General features: G+C 37.1%; 1 protein-coding gene across 1 annotated transcript; it reads right to left on the bottom strand.

Moving 5' to 3' along the window:
• Positions 1–5944: 5944 nt before the first annotated feature.
• On the bottom strand, positions 5945–10216 carry LOC149808563 (glutathione-specific gamma-glutamylcyclotransferase 1-like). Its single transcript, XM_089979133.1, has 3 exons — positions 9893–10216; positions 9621–9656; positions 5945–7758 (listed from the first exon to the last, which is right to left on the bottom strand). Exons 1-3 carry the CDS (start codon positions 10070–10072, stop codon positions 7315–7317), a joined length of 660 nt encoding a protein of 219 aa, XP_089835259.1. The 5' UTR covers positions 10073–10216; the 3' UTR covers positions 5945–7314.
• Between the last annotated feature and the right edge of the window lie 3629 nt (positions 10217–13845).

The raw sequence follows: 13845 nt of genomic DNA, 5'->3' as shown, positions 1-13845 counted from the left end.
ATGCAACATACCTTTTAGAACTAAATTATCACAAAACATACCAGCAGGGAAATTAGTCCATCAATTAGTTGAACAACTTCCTATAGACAAACTCCAAGCAGAAATTGCAAATCACTATGACAAAGAACCATGGATAAATATCAACCCCACAGTTAACACCCTCATTATGAAATATGGCAATAAAAACGAACAGGAGCTCAAATTAAACACAATCTGTACAGAAGAAATCAACTCAAAATATTGCAACTACATTAAGATTTACACTGATGGATCCAAAATTACAGAACCACCCAGAACAGCAGCAGCTTACGTAATCCCCGAACTTAACATTAAAGTAGGACGAAGACTACCTAACCTCTGCTCTATATACACAGCTGAATTCTGGGCCATACTTGAAGCACTCAAATGGATCAAAGAGAACAAAATACCCCAAGCGGTAATAATAAGTGACTCGCTAAGCGTCATAAACTCAATACTTAATAACAACACCAAATCAAGAGAAAACTATCTTAGGCAAACCAATTTATTGTTAAAAATACTGAACAATAATAACTTACAAGTAGAATTTATGTGGATACCATCCCATATTAACATACCAGGTAACGATATGGCAGATATAACAGCTAAACAAAAACTAAACGAAACCACTCACATCAACCTAGATTATAGCATATGCGAACTCAATAGCATATCTAAAACCCTCATTGATAATAAATGGCAGGAATTATGGAACACAAGCACTCAAGGCAGGAAACTAAAAACCATCATTAAAGAAGTATGTAGAAATAGGAAACCACCCAAAACAAAAGGCAGTGAACAAAAATTCATAAATAGAATACTCACGGGCAAAACCAAGCTGGCTAACAGCTTCGGACAGTACATAGGACCACAACCACATAACCCTAACTGCTACCACTGCAGGGTCCCAGAAGACATAGAGCATATTTTTAACAACTGCCATACACTTGAAAAAGAAAGGGCTAAGTTTAAAGTTAAACAGCACAAAATTGGATCCCCTACAACATACCCAGAATTCTTGATGAACACAAACCCCAATATTAATCTAACATTCAAAAATATCATAAGTTTTATACACGAATCCAATCTACTCAAAAAAATCTAAGAAAGTAAATCAAAGACCAGTTAAAAATATAACAAATCACTGTTTGGGAATTATGACGGCCGGCTCGGTCTCGTGGGTTCACAGACTGACACAGCCGTTCATAGCCCGAATAATAAAAACCAGTTAAGGACGAATATTACAAAATCACTGTTTGGGAATTATGACGGCCTGCTAGGTCTCGTAGGTTCACAAACTGACACAGCCGTTCATACCCCGAATAATAAAAACCAATTAAGGCCACAAAAAATTAAAATAGGAAAATAGGAATTAATTAAAACATGACTCCATAATAACATACAAACAACCATAAAACAAGTTTTCATTCCAAACCAATAAGATAGGGAATCAAAATAAATAAGGAATTCATGAATAAAAAAAAAAGAAAACGAAAAAAAAAAAAAAAAAAAAAAAAAAAAAAATACTCCTAACCGTCTCCTTGTCTCTTAAACAACATCTGGCTGAACTTTTAAATCAAGCTTCCACAGAAGAAGAAGCAAGAATGAAAGAGGAGGAGGAAAGAAGAAGAAGAAAATAAGAGGAGGAGAGAAGAAACAAAGAAGAGGAGAGAGGAAATTTCAGAATCCCAGAGACAGAAAATTGGGATTCTGAAGCCACATATCCCGCCTCTGCACTCCCAAGAAGAAAGGTGAAAGGAGACTGGGGAAGAAGATGCGTGTGTGGCGCCAGGCCAGGAAGGTGCCATCATTAGATAGGTGCATCTGGAGTTCAAAAAAAAAAAACCAACAGCCCTTTTCAGGGCTACCCAATACTCTAGAAAATAAATAACCATCAATTTGCCAATGTGTGTAGGTAGAGTAGTGTGAATATAAACACTAACTCTTTTTTTAATAGTGTGAGGGTATGTGTTTGTGTGTTCGTGTTTCTAAGAGCTCAGGTATGTTTGTGTGAATAGTAGATTATGGGTTTCTTAATTGTTTCTTAGCGTATGTGGAGAGTATAGTTTGGGTTTTATTATATGAAATGAGAAAGTAGGGGGATGTTTTCCTTCACGTCCGCGCGTTGTTTGGTCATGATCTAGGTAAGATCAATTTTATGTTTTTAGGGGGATGTTTTCCATCACGTCCGAGCTTTCACTATAAGAACCCACCACGTTCGTCGTTCGAACCATTCTACGGAATAACAGATACAAGATGGAAGTGTCGGCGTTGTTTAATGACTTAAGAAATGTTTACTTTTGGATGATGGATGGAGAATATACTATTGAAAGGATAGAAAGAGAATGGAGGTTGAGAAAAAGTCTTGACTATGTCAATGAACTACAATTAGCGAGGAAGATGATAGAGGAGATGATAGAGGAAGAAGTTAAGAGATTGAGAGGATTGATTCAACCAGAGTATGTAAGAGTGGGGACTATAAAAGAGTCTATGGACAAGGTAAAAGTAGTGAGATGCTATTTAGAAGAGCTAGAGAAATGGTCAGAGTGGAAGTTCGTGAAAAGGGGCATTGAACAACTAAAGAAAGCGGAAGAAAAGATGAAAAAGATAATAGAGGAAGAAGTGCAGAAAATTAAGGACAGGTGGGCAAAAGATAGAAAAGAACAAGAGAATAGAAAGAAAAAAGAAGAATATGAGAGACTGAACAATAACTGGATAAAAATCCAACAGAAGTTCCGAGCCATGGGTCACCCGGACTGGATACCGGAAAATGAAAAGAAGAAGAGAAAAGGAATTTGGGGAAAGATTAGGGGCTATATGAGGAAGTGGAGGAAATAGAAGAAAGCCAAAGGCCCTTTTCAGGGCCACCCATATTTCTCGAAAAGAGAATGACTTTCAATTGCATAGCACATTTTTTTAAATTAAAAAAAAAAAATCCCATGTTCAATTCCCCTTGTCCCTAGACAGACCCAAACTCTATTCCCTTGTTCAATTCCCCTTGTCCCTAGACAGACCCAAACTCTATTCCCCATGTTCAGTTTCCCCTTATCCCTAGACAGACCCAAACTCTATTCCCCATGTTCAATTTCCCCTTGTCCCTAGACAGTCCCAAACTCTATTCACATGTAATGCCAATTCCCCTTGTCCCTAGAGTGTCCCACGATTTTTCTCCATGTTAAATTTACATAGTCCCCAGAGTGTCCCAGTGGTGTCAGTAATGGTAATTCCCATTGTCCCTAGAGTATACCACTTCACTACTAGTGTGATTTCATGTATGCTAAAGACTTAAATGTGTGTATTCGCTGAAGATAACGTAAAACCAGGTAGTGAATTTCATTCATTCTTTTGTGTAACTGAGACCAGAGCGGAACTTCTAACTCTCGTGTGTTAATGCGAAATGATGAATTACCATTAGGAAGTACATTAATGTTTTGAAACTATGTTTGTTTTGGTCTGCCATACTTGGCCTGATTAAATAATAATAATGCGGACTTTGTTTAACGCCTAATCTTTAGAAGCTCTAAGCGCTTTACAACATTAGACAACACCTATAACATAAAAACATATATAATGATATGATTACAAACACAAACACCATGAAATTAGAAAAACATTAAAAATTAAAGAAACATGCTGAGAATATTTCAGGTAGGAACATTATTAGGTCTTTAAGTTTGTTCTTGCAGTCGAAATAAATGAGTTTTGAGAGCCCTCTTGAATGTGATCATTGTGTCTTTGTGTCTAAGTTCAGTGGGCAATTCATTTAAATAGCTTTTGGTATCTGTTTCAATACCGATAGTAAGATCTGATAACGAGAGGGGAGTAATGATATATCCTCAGTAGAATAACCGACAGAAAATTTAGGTTGTTTTCTGTTTCTTTTCAAAGGGGAAAATAGTTCTTCAAACGTATTCCCAGAAGTATCCTCAGATGTACATACGCACTGATGTATCCAACTATATGTGTATCTATATGCTTACATATCCACCTACCCACATAAAAGTTTGAGGGCCGAAAGGAGGCGAGACAGTAGGGAGGTTGGGAGAGAAAAAGAAAGGAAAAGGCGAAAGGACAGAGAACAGCTTCAGTGGAACTGGAGTGAACCAGAGCGAAGCAGTTTATGCAATTGTACAAGGCAACGACTTCGATTGTTCACTCGATTGTAAGATGAACTCATTCTATTAGCAAAACAGATCAGCTATTTTTATAAATATATCTGTGTTTTGAAATTCGGTGAAAGATTTATTCCAAAAAGAAGTGTATCTTCCTAATGTATTGTATTATCACCATTGTTTATAATTGATCAAATTTTGATTATGTACGGGGGCTCGAATCGTTCTGTTCTATGTATCTGCTCAGATCTCTATTCATTCTACCTATAAGTTTACTCGATCCGGGCAATAACACCGAGGGCGATCATCTCCTAGATAACGAGAACCGAAAAAAGCGGACACTTTGAAAGAAGGTACAATCCGCCAATCAACCCTCACCCTTTACAAAGAGTGGGGGCATTTACAAAAACAATCCACCAATGTCGTTCTTAACACGAAGAACGATGGACATAATGAATAGGATTGTGTTAAGTCATACAATGTTAGTAGCGATAACTTGTTCAGGAGAAGATAAGGACCAAAGTCAAAATAGCACTGTTATCTTAATCGTCGACGTGAAACACTAACACAAATTTGGAATATTTATATACAGACACAATGTTTGTCTATGTTTTTGTTTTCTTTGCTTCATTCTCTCCTCTGTTTTTTCAAATATTTCAACTGAGTATCGTAGTACTCTTGTATGTGATATTAAATATATCTTTCTTCATGAAAAAAAGCGATTGGATAAAGACACTACCCACTCGATTTGCACTGAAAGGATGTAAAATGGCTAAAGGGTCCAACTTCTCCTTAAGTTGACTTGCACAAGCAACTATAAATGTCAACCTTTAAAGCCAATATATATATATATATATATATATATATATATATATATATATATATATATATATATATATATATATATATATATATATATATATATATATATATATATATATATATATATATATATATATATATTGGAATGGTAACTATCTTGCGAATCAGATTGCAAGTTGCCATTACCGGAAAATATCGCTAGATTTAAGTCACAGTGTGGGATACGATATTTATGACATTATACATCCAAAGACGTTATTCACACTTTAATATAAAGTTTGATACGTATTGCGAAATGAAATAAGAATACATGGATGGATGATAGAGATAATAAAATAGTTTTAATCTGGGATCCTCTCCCCAGCTACAAATGTTTAGGTTCGCTTGTTCATAAACATAATGTCACTTTGTAGAGAATTTAAAATGAAATAAAACTTTCTAAGTAAAATGATTTTTTTTTTTACATTTTCAACTCGAAATATGCGGCAAAGCACCCTTGTCCCTCAATTTCGGCTGTTTTTCTGTAATTCCTTGTCCATGATCCAGTTCCGCCAACCCTCATGATCGGAATCGACCAGGTTCTACAATCTTGTTCATACTTTCCTACGCCAACCTGTATGTATGTATGTATGTATGTATGTATGTATGTATGTATGTATGTATGTATGTATGTGTGTGTGTGTGTATGTATGTATATATGTATGCATGTATGTATGTATGCGTGTGTGTATGTATGTATATATGTATGCATGTATGTATGCGTGTGTGTGTATGTATGTATATATGTATGTATGCATGCATGCATGTATGTATGTGTATGTATGTAGTATGTATGTATGTATGTATGCGTGTATGTATGTATATGTATGTATGTATGTATGTATGTATGTATGTATGTATGTATGTATGTATGTATGTATGTAAGTATGTATGCCCTGCATGTATGTTATATAGAAAACAATACAAAACACATACAAATAAAGGAAGACACATTTGCAAGTTCAATATTTAATTGGATAATAATTAATAAATACATGCAGTAATGTACAGTATATGTTATCACAGTTGCAACTGATTTATTTGAGTTTAGTTCGCCTGTTCTCTGATGCCCAGTAATGTCTGGAATAAATTAACGATGATAGCAATGCGTGCATTCTTGGGGTATGTGAGATTGAAGAAAATTAATATAACCATGTTGAATTTGTTCAATTAATTCAGAAAAATATTGACATAATTAAGAATAATTGTGAACATTATCTTTTTACGATTTATGATCAAGCGGACAATATGCTGTAAATACTCCAGTGTAAATCAGTTAATGTCAACGTTGATTGAAGAATCGCAGTTAACGAACACTAACAATTCTTAACACAAATAGCAATCTGGATCGTTATTTTATAAACGCACATATAAACAATGTAAACCTAAAATAGCATCGACTTTAAAATGCGACAAATTGAATCCTCTTCTAGCGAGCTTCATAATCATATATGATTGTGTCTTTCCAAACAGTAAATACAGAACAAGCGACGAATGTGGCCAAGTTGTCATAAATTTTCATACCAATTACTTCATTGCAAAGATTTGTTATTATATAATAAATCGGATCTGTACCTGCATCTTGCAGTTTAAGGTGGGCTAGTAAACTGGACAGACACATGCACCTCGCAGTTTAAGGTGGGCTAGTAAATTAGACTGACACATGCACCTCGCAGTTTAAGGTGGGCTAGTAAACTGGACTGACACATGCATCTCGCAGTTTAAGGTGGGCTAGTAAATTAGACTGACACGTGCAGCTCGCAGTTTAAGGTGGGCTGGTATATCGGATTGATACATCCATCTCGCACTTTAAGGTGGGATAGTATATCGTATTGATACATCCATCTCGCATTTTACGGTGGGCTAATAAATTTCGATTGATACATGAATTTCGCTGTTTAAAGTGGGCTAGTATATTTAAGTGATGTATGCACTTCTCAACTTTATGTGGGCCAATATATTAACATTCTAGTCATAAATGAAAACAGGACAGCAATGAAAGAAACTCCATTAAGGCTTTACAACATCTTTAAACGGTTGTGAAAATTTGCGTTGAAAAACGCATTTACTCTAAGTAGCCTGGAATCAGGACCTATATAAAATCCTCTGTGAAATTAGCATTGAGTATGAGTCCTTTCTCGAATTATGAAGTACAAATTATTAAAGATGATACAAAACAAAAATAACATTTCGGACAAATTAGTGGATAAACATGAAAACAATAACATCAAATGACAAAATAATGTCCAATCGAATGATTCGTTTAAGGTCTATTTTTTCAATAAGTGATTTATAAATTTTAAATAGTCAGCACTTTTGATATTTATCTACTTGTCACAGCTTCAATATAAATATTCCTTTCATAATTTGCGCTACTGTTGTGCGATTGCATTAGATTTCGCGTATGATTCCTCACAGATCTATCCAGTGAAAACAAATGTTCATCGTCGTCCTCAGGGATGTGCTCCCTAATAAAGTCAGCCATTTTGGTTACATATTCAATATTAGAACCAGCAAATCCCCTTGCTGCCACAATGTCTTTCGCTATGTCTTCCACGGAGATATTGTCAGACCCCAAATACAGGCTGTTGTGCTCTGTAGCTGTGTATACCAAGACAGGTCTCGAAGGCGATCCGTCGCGGGGGTAAAAGGTCATGGTCATGAGGACATAACCACCCAAGGTCATCTCTCGGAGGTTCAGTCCGCACATGGCCCTCCGCACCTCATCTTTCCCCTCCACGTCAAAAGCGACACCCCAGACACTTCCCTGAAAATAATCACAGAAATAAATTATTACATACATACATACATACATACATACATACATACATACCATGAACGGACTCAGAAATGTCGTTTGGTATTTATTGGTGGTGGTGGATGGGGAAAATTAGGCGAGAGATTTGTGGGATGAAACACACTGAGGGTAAAGGGGTGGAACCTACGATAGCTCCTACACATTTAGCTTTTCAGGGTGTGTGTGTGTGTGTGGTTTGGATTTTTAACGTAGCTTTACCAATTCTTAAGTCATATCGCTACGATGTCTGCATTGTGACAGTTTATAGAGATGTCTAGCACTGGGGCATCATGCCGCAGACATGTAGCATGATGTCCCACCCAGTCACATTATCCTGACAACAGGCCGATCAGTCCTAACACTAACCTCTTAATGCTGAGCGCCAAGCGAGGCAGCTGTTAGTACCATTTTTGTAAGTCTTTGGTATGACTCGGCCGAGGATCGAACCCACGACCTCCCGCATCCGAGGCGGACGCTCTAACCACTAAGCCACCGGAGCGGTTCTTTTCAGGGCATTATGTTAACCATCAAACTGCAAATAAATCACACTCTATGAAACGTTCTGGCTCATACGCGCTCATTCATTTATTTGTATGTTGGGAGTGATCCCCATAGATCTGGTCCTGCATGCTTACAGTCTTTATAATGTCCTTGGCGGTTCATAAAATTCAGTTTTCTTCCGTCTAATTCTAACACGGTTCTGAGCCAATATCATGTTAGGTTATCATTTTGTTCAAACTTGATTCAATGTATGATTCAATTACTTTTACGAATGCTGCATTAGTTCATAGTTAAGCACTTTGATGAAATTATCAGCCATGTTTCATAGAAAATTTAATAGCATAGAGCCAATATGCCATTCCACTCTTACTAAGTATCAACCAATCAAGACTTGCGAGGTCTATTGTGCAGACCCTGGCCATTGCACCGATTGACATATTCAGCACCTGGTAACTAGAATCAGTAGTTAGTAATTCTTGTTATTGGCTCTGACTTGTGCTATAGTCAACCAGTTGAAACAGATTTAACAATAACTGCATTGTTTTTATGTCATACTTACTAAACTCATCACCCCGCCCCAGTCGTACTAAAGACATAAAAATGGTACTATCTTGGCGCTTAGCATGAAGAGGTTAGTGTTAGGACTGTTAGGCCTGGTTTCAGGATAATGTGACTGGGTGGGACATCATGCTACATGTCTGCGGCATGATGCCCCAGTGCTAAACATCACTATAAGCTGCCACACTGTAGACATCGTAGCGATATGACTGAATTATTTTTTTTAAAGCAACGTTAAAATTCCAAACTCACACAGACCTTAAACCACCGTCAACGTCTTTTCCATTTTTCTTGAACTTTTCAAAATATTTCAGTCTTATGGTATGTCAAGGTGCATCATGCATACTGTACAAAGATAAGTAGTCAAGTACAGACAGCGTAGTGCATATTCCTGTCGAAAAGTTAGCTGCAGCAATCAATCTATGTTTCGTTGCTTTAACAACAAAGTGTTTCACTGAAACGCTTTAAGTTCGTAAAGGCATTCCTGAAGAATTTAGGGATTTGATTGCTCAGTATCACACAAAACTATTTCGTGAGTAACATTATCTCTGTTAAATGAACAGATCGTTTGAAATTGCATCATCCCACGTGTCTCGATAACATGCAGGGGAGCTGGTATGACCAGCTGTGTTTAGGTCGACATTCTATATATAGCTACGCATGTGGCAAGAATGAATGATGCAATCTTCTAATATACACAAAATAGTGTTAAAAAAAGATTAAATAAAACTTGCCTACAGAATCTAACTCAAAAGTAAAAGAGCAGCACTTACCCCGCTCGATTTCACCAGTGTTGCGCATCTTCCAGGCTGGAATAATAATAATAATAATAATAAACGTGTGCACCCTTTCCATGAATACATTTATATTTGATTCGTCATAATTTCATTTTTGAAATACTAAAATCTAACATAGATGTGTATCTTTCATGTATCTCTATCTGTTTGTGCTAAGGGTCGTTATGTGTAGAATGTGTGTGTGTGTATGTGTGTGTGTGTGTGTGTGAGAGAGAGAGAGAGAGAGAGATACACAGAAATGTACCTACCGTTTCTGAGGTGCCACGATGTGTAATGTTACCCTGGTAGAATCTTCGTACAAATCCCTTAATATGGCCGATTTCTCGTCGTTTATATGTAAAATCTGGTTTCCACAGCAGTGACCCATACCCAAATATTGCCACGCTATTTGCATTTGCTAACAAATGTTCTACTAAGTTTATATCCATATTTGTAAATGAAAGTACCTCTATCCCAATCTTGAAACTAATCAATTTCTAGCACTGAGTGCGCTTTTAAAGCCAAATCTATGTGAATTTTCATTAATAGTTCTCTTACTAACAATAGATGTATCAGAATGAGAATGAATTTTATCCTTCATGTATATATGTAATGAATTACCGCAGTGTAGCGTGCGTCACGTGACATCCAAGCAGCGTTCTGAGTGGCTAATCTAATTAGGTCATTCAGGGTTGAATAAACTGCTGACACCTGAATGGTCTTGCATCATCATGGTTTCCAAATTTTGGAGATACAAGTTTGGCGTGTACTCTTTAGTTTATCGAGACGTATTATCAATCTGTCTTGCTTATAAATATATGTTCTCCGCGTCAACAATATAGAACTTAGTTCTGTTGCCCAGTATAGCATCATTAAAAATAGTATGTCATCTACCTTGAAAAATTTTAAGCTTATCTTACTCTGTGCACAGTCTTTTGTGTGTGTGTGTGTGTGTGTGTGTGTGTGTGTGTGTGTGATTAGGATTTTTAACGTAGCTCTCACAATTTTTCAGTCATAAAGCTACTTTGTCTGCAGTGTGGCAGTTTATAGTGATGTCCAGCACTGGGGCATCATGCCGCATACATGTAGTATGATGTCCAGATACGTCATTTCAACATTTTTCAGGGGGTGGGTGCAAAACTTGATGGGGGAGGGGCAAAACTTGACGGGCTTGTTAATTTTCATATAGAGGCAACATCAATTTTACATTGTACAGCATATGCAAATTCAGGGGGCAAATCCCCCCCCCCCATGACGTCCCTGGTGATGTCCCACCCAGTCACATTAACTTGACACCAGACCGACCAGTCCTAACATTATCTTCTTAATGCTGAGCGCCTTTCGAGGCAGTTGTTATTACCATTTTTGTAAGTCTTTGGTATGACTCGGCCAGGGCTCGAACCCACGACCTTCCGCTTCCGAGGCGGGTGCACAATTTTTGTATTTGAAATCAGGAACAAAAGAAAAAAAGTTATTAAATGTCGTGAAAATGAACATGTACATCTATGTGTATGTTTCTGTCAGGATGCACGTTAGGCTACAATGTGTTCTCTATCACTTCTGATTTCCAACATTACTGGCCACCGCGACAGAAAACTCGTATTAATGTACGCGTGTTCACCGATGTATGCACGCATTAATTTACACGTGAAAGGTCTGGAATTTTCGCCGACATTTATGCCATAAATATGTCGACTTGTCATGGTATCAGTCTTCAGTTTTGTTTATTTATTTCATGTCGTAGAGGAGGTTTCTTGAGTACATTAGTGTTTACATACATGCGTTTGTATGTGTTATCGATTAATTTTTTCATGCCTGCTACTTATGTATGTATGTATGTATGTATGTAGTCAATGGCAAGGTCACTCGAATTTTCTCACACAGGCGTGATAAGGTCAACATTTACTATTTTAAGAAAGTTTTGACAAATAAGAAATAAATATTCCACCTGATCAGTTTCGTTTTCATCGTCGTTTTTTGTCGCCGATTTTAAGGTGTTAATAACATTGCTATTGAGATTTCTTTGACAGGTGTGGGAATAAAAGGCACTCCTCTCTAACGACTAAAATCCAGGATTCCTTTCAAAGCATGACCGATGAACTGAAAATATAACGCAAGCAGTATTTATGATAAGATGTTTATGTGGTACCTAACAGGAAGAGATCGATACGTAAATACTGTTTAGTAAACAATTAAAAAGGGTACAAATAATTTAAATTCCACAAAAAGTGTTGCAATTAAATTTGACTATATGTATAATAAAAAAAAATCAACAACCAAATTGCTGAGAAAAAGTGAGATTTTTGGATAAAGAAACCAAAGAAGAATATAACGTGTTCTAAAATCACAATCGCTTATGAAATATTTTGATGCATGTCGGGGATCATAAGGTGACTAGATGATATTTGGATGCATGTTGGGGATCACAAGGTGACTAGATGATATTTGGACGCATGTCGGGGATCACAAGGTGACTAGATGATATTTGGATGCATGTCGGGGATCACAAGGTGACTAGATGATATTTGGATGCATGTTGGGGATCATAAGGTGACTAGATGATATTTGGACGCATGTCGGGGATCATAAGGTGACTAGATGATATTTGGATGCATGTCGAGGATCACAATGTGACTGGATTACATTTTGATGTATGTCGGGGATCATAAGGTGACTAGATGATATTTGGATGCATGTCGGGGATCATAAGGTGACTAGATGATATTTGGACGCATGTCGGAGATCATAAGGTGACTAGTTGACATTTGGATGCATGTCGGGCATCATAAGGTGACTAGATGATATTTTGATGCATGTCGTAGATCATAAGGTGACTAGTTGACATTTTGATGCATGTCTGGGGTCATAAGGTGACTAGATGATATTTGGATGCATGTCGGGGATCACAAGGTGACTAGATGATATTTGGATGAATGTCGGGGATCAAAAGGTGACTAGATGATATTTGGACGCATGTCGGGGATCACAAGGCGACTAGATGATATTTGAATGCATGTCGGGGATCACAAGGTGACTAGATGATAGTTGGACGCATGTCGGGGATCATAAGGTGACTAGATAATATTTGGATGCATGTCGGGGATCATAAGGTGACTAGATGATAATATGCAAATATGTGAGTGGACGAAACACAAACCAGAAGAGCAGGCTAGAGTGAAGTCATTGATATCTTGGGAATATTGCAGTGATGAATGGGCTCATTTTTACATTGTTTTCCTACTCGATTCATGCTTAAATCTGCACGATCATTGAACTTTAAGTAGAGAGATAAAGACAATTTTTATGAAAGAAAAATCGTTAAAATTAAATTAATTAACGTTTATGAAATTTGTAAATCCCTAATGTATTCAGGCTTAGGTATATGACAATAGGAAGATACAGTCCCATATAATATTTCTAAGGCGATAGGGGCGGATCAAGAACATCATTGTGGGGTGGGGTGTAAACAAGTAGGCGAGGACTCTGTGGGACAACCAACCAACCACCACCACCTCCTCCCAAGTGGGAGCACAGTAGGCGAAGTCACCGGAAGCTCCTGCATTTTATGCCTTTCCGGAATATAGTTTTCTTTTTGTTCTTGCTACTGCTGTGCGTGTGCGTGTGCGTGTGTATGATTTTGTTGTTTTAACTACACTTTTAACATTAGTAGCTATATCATGAGAAGAAAATGTGAGCTGTATGTGTCTGTCCCAAGGACTCAATGTTGCAGGCCTGAGAGGGTATCGAACGCACGACCTATGGATTACAAGTGTCCACCAACTTAATTGTCATAGCTCCCTCCATGTAATTAGGAGTGGGGGCATGGACAGCGCCGGCTCTGCCCCGCCACCCCCTCCCCATTCGCCTATTTTCAAAGCAATTCACAACATCTTTGTACATGTTGGAAACCAAAATTATTGTCAAAATGTAATTAAATTATTACACTGACAAAACTAAATACATACAATACAGCAAGAGTAAAAAGAAATAAAACAGCATACATACATGCAGACTAGAAAGCTGTAAGATCGGCACCCGGAATAAGCAGGACTCCCATTTGATACAAAAAATAATTAAAGTCAGACGTACTGTAATGAATGTTATTCAATATTGCAAAGGATAGTGTGGATAATGTTTACTTGTCTATATTCTCTCATTGATATTTATTTACCAATGCCAACTTATGCTCTTTAAGAATATGAAACATAAAATACAAGAAAAG

This window comes from Sinohyriopsis cumingii, chromosome 1 (assembly GCF_028554795.1).
Source record: "Sinohyriopsis cumingii isolate HCF-2022 chromosome 1, ASM2855479v2, whole genome shotgun sequence".
Lineage (NCBI taxonomy): Eukaryota > Metazoa > Mollusca > Bivalvia > Unionida > Unionidae > Sinohyriopsis > Sinohyriopsis cumingii.
The sequence above is the reverse complement of the archived record's forward strand: the minus strand, read 5'-3'. Positions and strand labels throughout refer to the sequence as shown.

Coding starts and splice junctions, on each gene's coding strand:
- LOC149808563 (XM_089979133.1), bottom strand. CDS start 10,072: ATGGATATAAACTTAGTAGAACATTTGTTAGCAAATGCAAATAGCGTG. Junction 9,657..9,892: donor ATCGTGGCACCTCAGAAACG/GTAGGTACATTT, acceptor TTATTATTCCAG/CCTGGAAGATGCGCAACACT. Junction 7,759..9,620: donor CACTGGTGAAATCGAGCGGG/GTAAGTGCTGCT, acceptor GATTATTTTCAG/GGAAGTGTCTGGGGTGTCGC.